Below are 12,027 nucleotides of genomic sequence, written 5' to 3' on the forward strand. Positions count from 1 at the left end.
GAATTTAAGAAACAAAACAAGGGCAGCCCCGGTGGCCCAGCAGTTTGGCGCCGCCTTTGGCCGGGATGTGATCCTGGAGACCCGGGATCGAGTCCCATATCAGGCTCCCTGCATGGGGCCTGCTTCTGTCTCTGTGTCTCTGCCTCTCTCTGTCTGTCATGAATGAATGAATGAATGAATGAATAAATAAATAAATAAATAAAACCTTTAAAACAAAAACAAAACGAAACAAGAGGCGCCTAGGTGGCTCAGTCAGTTGGGTGTCTGCCTTCAGCTCAGGTCATGATCCCAGAGTCCTGGGATAGAGTCCTGTGCTGGGCGACTTGCTCAGCAGGATGTCTGCTTCTCCCTCTGCTCCTACCCCTGGCTCATGTTCTCTCTTACTCACTTTCTGTCTTTCAAAATAAATAAATCTTAAATGAGAAACCAGGGGAAAAAAGAGACACACCAAGAAACAGATCCTTACATGAGGTGTTCTAGAGGTTTAGCAACTTATCAAAGTTCACAGAGCTGATAACAGTTCAAATTCAAATCCCAAAGCCCACAATGAATTAGCACATGGGTATTATTCTTTAATAGCCAAACCTACCATACATAAGGTTTTAAATTTAACTTGCTCCTACTAGCATTATTGTATGGTAATTGTTTAACTCTAAAACCTCAAATTCAGAAACTTACCCACTACAATAAAGTTTCCACACTTAGATATACACGCTGAAGATTCAATTCGATCTTCCAAAATCTGTTCCCATTTCACCTTCCCAGAGTAAAGGTCAAGTGCCATCATTCTATGAGAATGGGAGCCAATGTACACAGTTGCAGACGACTCATCAACAGCTGGGATTACAACTAGAGGTGAAGCATCCACACATTTGCCTGTGTCTGACCTCCACCTCACATGTAGCTCCATTTTCTTGGCTGCTGTCCCATATGTTCCCTCTTCAGAAACTTTTGCAGTACAGGATGGATCTTTTGACTTCCCAATAAGAGCTGGAGGATTTAAGCTTTTCACATTTTGAATATTAGTCTGTGAAATTAAATCAGAAGATTGGGCTGAAGAGCAAAGTCCTAACTTAGTTAAAAACTTACTGTTCAGTGACAAAATCTGACTCCCTCTGCTCACTGTAGTAAAAGCAGTTAGCTCATTGTCATAGTTTAAAGTCATGACAGATTTCTGATGTAAAGATTTTCCACTGGTTTCTTCTTGATAAATGTCGCTGAATTTTCTTTTTGTGGCATAATTCTTGCTAAATACCAGATCTTCATCTGGAAACACTGTTTGAAGGACATGATTGTAAATCTCTAAAATGGAACTGCTAAGAATAATTTCCAGAAGCCCAGGTACTGATGTGCCAACTAGTTTTTCAATCTCATTGAGGAGCCGTATGGACTTTAAGGAATCTCCACCACTATTTAAGAAGAGTGACTCGTCAGAAACCTTCAAAGGATCTTCGGAGAGATTCAGAATAGACTACAGATGAGAAAAGGGAGAAATATGGTGAAGTAAAGGTCTAAAACCAAAACAATTCAACAATTTATAGGTAATCTATATAGCATAGTACTTACAATAATGATATGAACAAAAAACAAAATAAATATTTTTAATAATCAAAATTAAAGTTATTTTCTTTAAAGGGGTCTATTACTATGCTACCAATTTGTCATAAACTCACTCTAAAACTACAAGTTATATCTCCTTTTAGAGCACTTTTCCCTACCCATAAAATAGCGAGTAGAATTTTTAAAATATGATTTACTAATTATAAAGTCCACAAAATACCAATATCTGATATTTCTTTAAATGGGAACATATTTATCTTCATTTGCTTCACTAAATCAAAATTATTTTCCAAGAATCTAACAATTAAGTGAATAAGACTTTTAACAAGATACCTTTATTTTCAGACCAGACTATACAATTACATTCTCTTTTCAGAACCCTTCAGAAAGCTACACATTTTATCTAAGAAAAACTATACTGACCTATGGTTGTAATATATACATATTTCAAAATAAATTTTTTAAATTGTTTGCTATACACACTTCTATATATACAAACAGTCCCCAACTTACAATGATTTGACTTAGGTTGGTTTTTGTTTTAAGTAGGCTTCATGCCCAGCATGGAGCCCAATGCAGGGCTTGAACTGATGACCCTGAGATTAAGACCTGAGCCTAAATCAAGAGTGGGATGCTTAACTGACTGAGCCACCCAAGCACCCCTCCTTAAGACTTTTTAACATCACAATGGTGTGAAAACAATACACATTCAGTGGAAACTACTTCAAATTCTGATCTTTTTCCAGTCAAGCAACATGCATTATATCAAGATGCTGGGCAGGAACAGCAAACCACAGCTCCCAGTCAGCCATGTGATCACAAGAGTAAACAACTGATACACTTTAATCATTCTGTACCCATACAACCATTCTGTTTTTCACTTTCAGTACAGTATTCAATAAATTACTTGAGATATTCAACAATTTGTTATAAAATAGGCTTTGTGTCAGTGTTGGGCAACTCTCAGTCTGCCCAACACTGTAAGCTAATGTAAGTGTTCTGAGTACATTTAAGGTAGGCTAAATCAAGCTATTCTATAGGTGTATTAAATGCATTTTGATTATGAAATTTTCAACTTACAATGGGTTTATCTGAATGCAACGCCATCATAAGTTGAGGAAGATCTCTATAAATAAATTCAATTAAGCAGAAACATTTATGCTGCAAGGTCTTCAGGAATAATGACATAGCCCGTATACCACAGATTGTAGTATACAGCAAAATTTGGCCATTTTCTCAACTCTGATAAGCAATGCACTCCACTGACCTATTAGGGAAAAGTTATGTCACAATGGGTCTTGTCTACCTGTGCATTTCATGTGTACTTCACTTCCAATAAATTTCTTTATGGAGAACTTAATCTTACAGTAGAGAACCTAATCCTTATTTTAATACAAATTGATTAAACAAAGGTATATTACTTAACATTTAGGCATCAATAACATTCTTGAAAACTTTATCAGCCTCATTAGGATGTTAACAGTCCCAAAAGATATAATATGACCTCTTTATAATAACAAATTTGTATCTTAAAAGTTGTACCTTCCACAAATACTGTAATTTTTCCCAAAGTTCCTCTTTTCCATTGAGTTTGCACTCAGGCTTCAAGTTTAAATATATCTTGTTTAACTCTGAAACATCAATTTTGCCTTAAAAGAGAAATAATTTTAAAATTTCAGCTTAACTCTATCTTCATCAGTCATAATAATACACTCATTTTTCAATGTAAAAGTTTGAAATCATATAGAATAGTTTGTGAAAGATAATCAATTCTAAATAAAGTAGTCCTATGCTACCAAGAATGTGGTGGGTAATAAGAAACGAAGAGCTAATGTTTATCTTAAAAAGTTAAATGGCCCTACTAATAACTGAGCAATTACTACATGTTGATGTAAATATGAAAGATGAAACTGAGAAGGCAATATGGTCATTAAGAACACACGTTTTGAAACCAAAAAGTCTTAGAATTTCAACTCTACCACTAATCAGCAATGTAATTTTGTGAAAATTACTTAACCTGTTTAATAAGCCTTAGTTTCCATAGCTAAAAATGAGACTACTACTACTCACAGGATTTTCTAGGGATAAAATGAGTTAGTTATACAAAGCATTGAACAGAGGATCCACTACAAAATATCCTAATATTACTTAGAGTAATAAGGAATTAAAAGGCCTTTAAACTAGTTATGAATGGAATTAATAATCACTTGGTACCAAAACATATCTGCTTAAAATGATTTTACCATGAGATGTAAATGGTAGAGAATCAATCAACACCAGTTCATCTGGGATTGCATGACTTGGAAGATGTTTCTGCAGTTCTTTAAAGATGTATTCCTTTACTAAGTCATTTTTGGACACCATGAACAGAATTAATTTTTCCTGATTATACCATGTAACTGCACAAGACTCCACTTGCTGAAGTCCTTCAGCAACCTATGAGAGAGATCATTCCAATTTGTCAGAGGACATTTTTTTTATTATTAAGTCTTTCTTAGCTTTATTAAGGTATAGTTGATATAAAAAAAATTACATACATTTCATGTACTATCTTGATGACTTTGGGACATATGCATACACTCATGATGCCATCACAACCAAGTACTAAACATATCCTCACATCAAAATAAATGAGTAATTCTTGTACAATATTAAAATATATATATACAAAGTTTAAAAACTAAAGCAGGGACTCCTGGGTGGCTCCGCGGTTAAGCATCTGCCTTTGGCTCAGGGCGTGATCCTGGAGCCCCAAGATTGAGGCCCTCGTTGGGCTCCCTGCAGGGAGCTTGTTTTTCCCTCTGCTTGTGTCTCTGCCTCTCTGTCAGAGGATATTTAAAAGCAAACTTCCCAAATGCTCAAACTTCTCATGTCTGAAATCAACACAGTCAAATTAAATTGTAAAATAACTAGAAACTTAAAAAAATTGATTGCTACTATCACTATTACCAGTGCACCGGGTTCTTCATGTTTTTCAAAAATAATTGCTCCTTGAGCAAAGTAAACCATTATTTCCACAGTTCTCAAAATCCATTCTGTCACTTATTTAAAAAAACAACTCTAGGGATGCCTGAGTGGCTGAGAGGTTGAGCATCTGCCTTTGGCTCAGGGCGTGATCCTGGAGTCCCGGGATCGAGTTCCACGTCATGCCTGCTTCTCCCTCTGCCTGTGTCTCTCATGAATAAATAAATAAATCTTTAAAAAACAAAAACCTCTTCATGCTGGGAATAAGGGGCACACTGAATAACCCACATCTTTTATTGTAATGCATCATTAATGCAAAAAAATCTTAGGCTTAAACAATACTAATAGAGAATGCTGGCACAGAAAATTGGTGGTGGCTACCTCTAATACCTACATATGTTGGTAGAATACTTAATATTTAAATAGTTCTACCTGTTGCACAAGTTCAATGTTAAGACGTTTGCCATGTCGTTTTATTTGACTGTCCTTTCGTCCCAAGAAAAACATCTCTCCATCTTTCACCATCACCAAGTCTCCTGTGGCTCGCATTGTGCCAAGTGGTACTGTCATTTCATCATCAAGAAAACATACTCTATTTCTGCCACCTTCACAAGAATAAACACCAACATTATAAAAAAATAAATCCATGGAAAATATATTAAAAACCATCAAATCAAGAACATCTTCAAAAGTTGTTACTAAGTTTCACATTTTGAATATTCATATTCATATTTAAGTGTTACCTGATAAAATAAATACAATAACCTCAGTAAAATAGAGGAATAAAACAAAATTTCTAAAAACATATGTTATTTAAAAAATTCTTAAGAATAGTAATTAAAGAGAATTTTGGCTATAAGTACAAAATACATTTTCTAAATTCCTTTTTATATTCCTTAAGGGTATCAAATATTGTTATCTGAAATAATTATGGTAATATATTAAATGCTTCATGACTGTGAGAATGAGATTAAAAATTATCACTGAAAAAGAGTACTGGACATAAGGCAAATTGATGAAAGAATAAAATTAACATCAGATTTCTTTTTCAAGGGAAAAAAAAAGGTTTGCCCAATCAGCAAATGTAAAACAACCTAAAAATACTTGGCCATGGCCTTCTTGAATTGTGAATCCATCAGTATCTCTGACTTCAACTACTGTTCCAAGCAGTGGAAATCCCAGGGGTACAGGCAATTCACATCTATGAAAACACAACCCAAACCACATTAAAATTTTTCATTTGAATAGAATATTTTCCAATGTATTTAAATCACATCATACCAAATAAAGAAAAAAAAAAGTTTTGGTTATATTGTAATTCAAAGACTGCCAAGAGGAAAAGGTTAGGTGGAAAAGTTATCCTAGGTTATTTATTCCTGTTTAGTCACTAAAAAGTTATAGCAGGATCTGCAGCACCAGGTATAAGAGAGGTTCTGGACCCTCAGCTTAAAATTCTAGATAAAACAGGGGGGCCTGGGTGGCTCAGTTGGTTAAGCAACTGATGCTTGATTTTGGGTCATGATCTCAGGGTTGTGAGACTGGGCTCTGCACTGGGCATTGAACATGCTTAAGATTCTCTCCCAAGGTGCCTGGGTGGCTCACTTAAGCATCTGCCTTCAGCTCAGGTCATGATCCCAGGGTCCTGAGATGGAGCCCAGCATTGGGCTCCCTGCTCAGGGGCAGGGGCCTGCTTCTCCCTCTCCCTCTGCCCCCCACCCCTCATGCTCTCTCTCTCAAAATCTTAAAAAAAAATTCTCTTACCCTTCCCCTGTGCCTTCCTTCTTACTCTAAAAAAATAAAATTCTAGATAAAGTACTGTTTCTAAAATTACTACTGCAGTGCCTATCAAAAACATTATTAGTGTTAATGTTACGATACTAGAAAAATAGTTTTTTTGTAGTCTGTTTAGCAATTGAAATCCTTACTTCAAAGTAGAATTAAGAAACTTCTCTGGAATCCTGTGAAAAGTTGCCCAACTTGATACCTCTGTGATACCATATACATTAAATATTTGTGTTTTATTGTCTACTCCTCTCCAGCTTTTGAGAACAGTCAATGATGGAAATGCTTCACCACCAAGGGCTAATACTCGAAGAGAAGTACTGGCTGATAAAACGGTTGACTTGATAAGCTGAGATCCAAATCTTCTAAGCAATGTTGGTGTTGCCTGTGAATACATTAAAGATACTCCCTTCACCTCTTTAAAAAAGTAAATACTGTAATAATTAGTTCAATAATTAGACACCCACATGGAAATTAAGGCCGTGTTTATCAAATTGTTAAGTAATTTTGGAAATCTACTGAGGCAGCATTACCTTCTTACCGTGGATATCAATTTTGCTTTAGCAAACAAACTTAAAAATATTAGTTATGTTTCACTGGATAGTTTAGACAAAATAGTTTAAAGACAAAAAGGACAAAATAGATCAAATCCGTTCATATTTCCTTTCCCATCATCTCCATGTAGAAAAATGTAAATAAAGGTGTAAACCTGTTCCTAACAATATGAAAAAAGATCTTTTAAAAACAGCTCTGGTGGGAGTCCCTGGCTGGCTCAGAGGTTTAGCACCTGCCTTCAGCCCAGGGTGTGATCCTGGAGACCCGGTATCAAGTCCCACGTTGGGCTCTCTGCAAGGAGCCTGCTTCTCCCTCTGCCTGTGTCTCTCTACCTCTCTCTTTCTGTGTCTCTCATGAATAAATAAATCTTTTATTTATTTTTTTTTTTAAGATTTTATTTATTTATTTATTCATGAAAGACTGAGAGCGCCAGAGACAAAGGCAGAGGGAGAAGCAGGCTGCATGCACCGGTAGCCTGATGTGGGACTCGATCCCGGGTCTCCAGGATCGCGCCCTGGGCCAAAGGCAGGCGCCAAACCGCTGCGCCACCCAGGGATCCCTAAATAAATCTTTTAAAAAAATAAATAAAAAAATAAAAACAGCTCTGGTGAAGTATTTAATTGACATACAATAAACTGTACATATTTAAAGCATACAGTATAAATTGAGATACAGATATATAGATAAAAATCAATGAAAACTATCACCATACTCTAAATAATGAATATATTCTTCAGCCCTAAAATTACCTATTTCCCATCAACTGGACCTTTCCAGACAACCACTGATCTATTTCCTAATGATTAGCTGGCATTTTCCAGAATTTTATGAAAACAGAATCACACAACACATTGTTTTTTTTATGTCAGTTTTTTTTTTTTTTTTTAAGATTTTATTTATTTATTCATGGGGGCGGGGGGACAGAGACACAGGCAGATGGAGAAGCAGGCTCCATGCAGGGAGCCCGATGTAGGACTCAATCCCGGGTCCCCTGGATCAGACCCTGGGCTGAAGGCAGTTCTAAACCGCTGAGCCACCTGGGCTGCCAACACATTCTGTTTTGACCTGACTTCTTTTACTCCATATAAATACTTTGTGACTCACCTAAGTTGTACTTATCAATTCCCTTTGTCCGTTTTGTCTCAGCTCAGGCTTATATATAACAAAATAGCACAGACTAGGTAGGTTACAAACAACAGAAATTTACTTCTAACAGTTCTGGGGCTTTAAGTCCAAGATCGGGATGCCAGCATGGCCGGGCTCTGGTAAAAGCCCTCTTTCAAGGTGAAAGACTGCCAACTTGTTTTATTCACACGGTTAGAAGGGGCTAGGGAACTCTGTTAGGGTCTCTTCCTAGAGCACTAAGCCCATTCATGAAAGCATTCCCAAGGGCCACATCTCCTAATACTATTACATTGTTCATTAGGATTTTAACAAATGAATGTGGCAGGGGGGAGCACAAACACTCAGACCACAGGACTCTATTGCTGAGTAGTAGTCCATTGTACAGATCAAGACTAAGGTTCACATTTCCATATAAAATTTAGGATCAATTGTCAATTTCTACCCAAAAAAAGTCTACTAGGATTTTTTTTTTAATTTTTATTTATTTATGATAGTCACAGAGAGAGAGAGAGAGAGGCAGAGACACAGGCAGAGGGAGAAGCAGGCTCCATGCACCGGGAGCCCCACGTGGGATTCGATCCTGGGTCACCAGGATTGCACCCTGGGCCAAAGGCAGGCGCTAAACTGCTGCGCCACCCAGGGATCCCTCTACTAGGATTTTGATAGGAACTGTGTTTAAATTATAGATCTTGACAATATTAAGACTTCAATCCATAAACACGAAATGTCTGAAGGGTGCTTGGATGGCTCAGTCGGTTGAGGGTCTGCCTTTGGCAGGTCACGGTCTTGGGGTCCTGGGACGGAGCCCCTCATCAGGCTATCTGGCTCAGCAGGGAATCTGCTTCTCCTTCCCACTCCACTCCTGCCCCCAGCTTGCTCTCTCTCCTGCTCAAATAAAATATTTTAAAACATGAAATTCGGGATCCCTGGGTGGCGCAGCAGTTTAGCGCCTGCCTTTGGCCCAGGGCGCGATCCTGGAGACCCGGGATCGAATCCCACGTCAGGCTCCCGGTGCATGGAGCCTGCTTCTCCCTCTGCCTGTGTCTCTGCCTCTCTCTCTCTCTCTCTCTGTGACTATCATAAATAAATAAAAATTAAAAAAAAAAAATTAAAAAAAAAAACAAAAAAACATGAAATTCTTTTTATTGAGCTCTTTAACTTCTATCAGTAATGTGTTGGGTGTTTTTTTTTTTTTTTCCTTATTGCACTGCCTAGAACAACGAGAGTAATAATGAAGAGAAGTGACAAAAGCAAACATCCTTGTCTTGTTTCCAATTTAAGGGCGAAAGCATGTAGTCTTTCACCAAATAGGATGTTACAGTTTTTTGTAGATGCCTTTCATATTGGGGAAGTTCTTCTATTCCTACTTAAGGTTTTTTTTCCTTCATCACAAGTGTTGGATTTTGCCAATACATCTGCATCTGTTGAGATAATATATGTCACATAAATAATGGACAGGCAGAAGGCATAATTATCAGTGGATTTTTGGATGTTAAACCAAATGTGCATTCCTGGGATAAATGCTAATTGGTCACATTTTAAATTTATGGTAACTTGTTTGGTGGTTAAGAATATGATCTACCCTAGAAAATGTTCAACGTGGGATGCCTGTGGGTGGCTCAGTGGTTGAGCATCTGCCTTTGGCTCAGGTTGTGATCCTGGAGACCCAGGATCGAGTCCCACCGTCGGGCTCCCTGCATGGAGCCTGCTTCTCCCTCAGCCTGCATCTCTGCTTCTCTCTCTTGTGCGGTCTCTCATGAATAAATAAGTAAAATCTTAAAAAAAAAAGTTCAATGTGCTTGCAAAGAATATGTATTCTGTATTTATTGGATGCTGTGTTCTATAAACAGAATTTGGCTGATAATGTTGTTCAAGTGTTCTATAGTATATGTTCTGATTTCTGTCTAGCTTTTCATTCAATTGTTAAAAGTAGGGTATTAAAATTTCAAACTATTGGGTTGCCTAATTCTCATTTCAGTCCTATCCATTTTTGCTTCATGTATCTGCAGTCTCTATTTTTAGGTGGATATACATTTATAATCATTACATCTTCTTGATAACACAATGTACTCCTTGATATCCTGACCATATCACTATGAAATCTTCTTGTTGCTTGTTAGCTTGTTTCTTTGTTACTAACTAGCCTGGATTAAATCTATAAATCTGTCTTCCTAGTGATGTGTGCCACTAATATCATTGCTCACTTGTTCTTTTAGATATGTATTTTTTTTAAAAATCATTTGAGAGACAGTAGGACCCAGGGGGTGGGAGGCAGAAAGAGAGGGAGAAGCAGACTCCCCACTGAGCAGGAAGCCCAATGCAGGGCTTGATTCCAGGACCCAAAGATCATGACCTGAGCTGAAAACAGATCTTAACCATCTGACCCACCCAGGTGCTCCTTAAAAATGAAAACAAGGGATCCCTGGGTGGCGCAGCGGTTTGGCGCCTGCCTTTGGCCCAGGGCGTGATCCTGGAGACCCGGGATCGAATCCCACATCGGGCTTCCGGTACATGGAGCCTGCTTCTCCCTCTGCCTGTGTCTCTGCCTCTCTCTCTTTCTCTCTCTGTGACTATCATAAATAAATAAAAATTAAAAAAAAAAAAAAGAAAACAAGAATATATATTTAAGGGACACCTGGGTGGCTCAGCAGTTAAGTCTGCTTTCGGCTCAGGGCATGATCCTGGAGTGCCAGGATCAAGTCCCACATCAGGCTCCCTCCATGGAGCCTGCTTCTCCCTCTGCCTGTGTCTCTGCCTCTCTCATGAATAAATAAAATCTTAAAATATATATTACATATATATTTTTTTAAATCTTAAAATATATATTATATATGTATATATATAATATGTATATATTTATATACAGATATACATGTATACACACACACACACATATATATATAAGTCTTACTTCCTACAGGTCACCATGTGTCTGTCTGCTTAGCTCAGCAGTCAAGCAACAACTGCACTGTCCACAGAGATGGATTATATGTACAGATAGATGAGCTCAAAGTTTAGGCCATTTTCAAGCCTAATGCAGCTTTTGTTTTCCATGGGTCCTTCTGGGTCTCTAGGGCACATGCACATAGGCTCAAGGTCAGCCAGGAATCTACTTGGGCTCTCTGATCTGATCACAAATGCAGCCTTAGCCAGAATGTGCTATCCCTATCACCAACAACCTCAAACCTGAAGAGTTTTCAGTCCTTTGTGCTGGCCCACTTCAACATTTCCACAGACAGGTTTTTGAGCATGGACATAACCAGCACTCCAAACTGATTAAATGCCCTGAAACAGGCCTTGACAGAAAAGTCTGTTTTGACTGAGCTGGGGAAGCAGGGAGAGCAGCTAGAATGCCACACATTCCATGTTTATGCAAAACTCAACAATTATAAAGACACACACTTTTCAGGTAGTTGTATGCCTTTGATTGATTTCCAAAGTGTTAACGTAGTTGCTTTTGTCAATTTTGTCCAGCTTTATAGTTGCTCCTCAGGGAGAGGCTCTGCCAATCTCTTATTTGATCATAGAATATTTCCACATGAATCAAGACTTTTAAATGGTTTCTTTCAATAAAAGCTAGAAGCAGCCCTAACGGACAACTTGAATTTTAATTCAAAAAGATGATTTAAAGTCTTGGTTTGCCAAAAATATTTAAATAGGATAACCCCACATCCCAGTACGAACTTATTATTCCAGATTCCTGCTAGCAATTTAGCACCTCCATTCACTCTCAAGATTCTGGGTTTTTGGTAATAAATTATATTGGCCACCTTATTTACCAGGCATTCTAAATCCAGTTAACTGTTCCATCAAGTTTTATCATGAGGAAACTCTTGCCAAAAATGAGATGTTCTGGGGTGCCTCAGTTGATTGGGCACCTGACTCCTCGTTTCAACTCAGGTTGTGATCTCAGGGTCCTGAGAGAGAGCCCTACATTGAGCTCAGCACTCAGCACACAGTTTGCTTGTTCCTCTCCCTCTTGCTCCTCCTCCTGCGTGCACATGTGCGTACTCTTTTTCTCATAAATAAATAAAATCTTAA

At 37.9% G+C, this 12,027-nt stretch overlaps 1 protein-coding gene across 5 annotated transcripts in view; it reads right to left on the minus strand.

The window, feature by feature from the left end:
- The window catches only part of AASDH (aminoadipate-semialdehyde dehydrogenase), a 39,453-nt gene that overhangs the window by 11,444 nt on the left and 15,982 nt on the right, over positions 1-12,027 (minus strand). For 4 of the 5 annotated variants that reach the window (XM_077848110.1, XM_077848112.1, XM_077848111.1 and 1 more), the window contains 6 exons: positions 6,450-6,691; positions 5,619-5,725; positions 4,957-5,129; positions 3,804-3,996; positions 3,103-3,209; positions 679-1,471 (listed from right to left, as the gene is read on the minus strand). In XM_077848110.1, the coding sequence (XP_077704236.1) occupies positions 679-1,471; positions 3,103-3,209; positions 3,804-3,996; positions 4,957-5,129; positions 5,619-5,725; positions 6,450-6,691 (1,615 nt within the window). The remainder of the gene's footprint in view (positions 1-678; positions 1,472-3,102; positions 3,210-3,803; positions 3,997-4,956; positions 5,130-5,618; positions 5,726-6,449; positions 6,692-12,027) is intronic. The other variant, XM_077848114.1, reaches the window with a different exon arrangement.

This window comes from Canis aureus, chromosome 14 (assembly GCF_053574225.1).
Source record: "Canis aureus isolate CA01 chromosome 14, VMU_Caureus_v.1.0, whole genome shotgun sequence".
Taxonomy (NCBI): domain Eukaryota; kingdom Metazoa; phylum Chordata; class Mammalia; order Carnivora; family Canidae; genus Canis; species Canis aureus.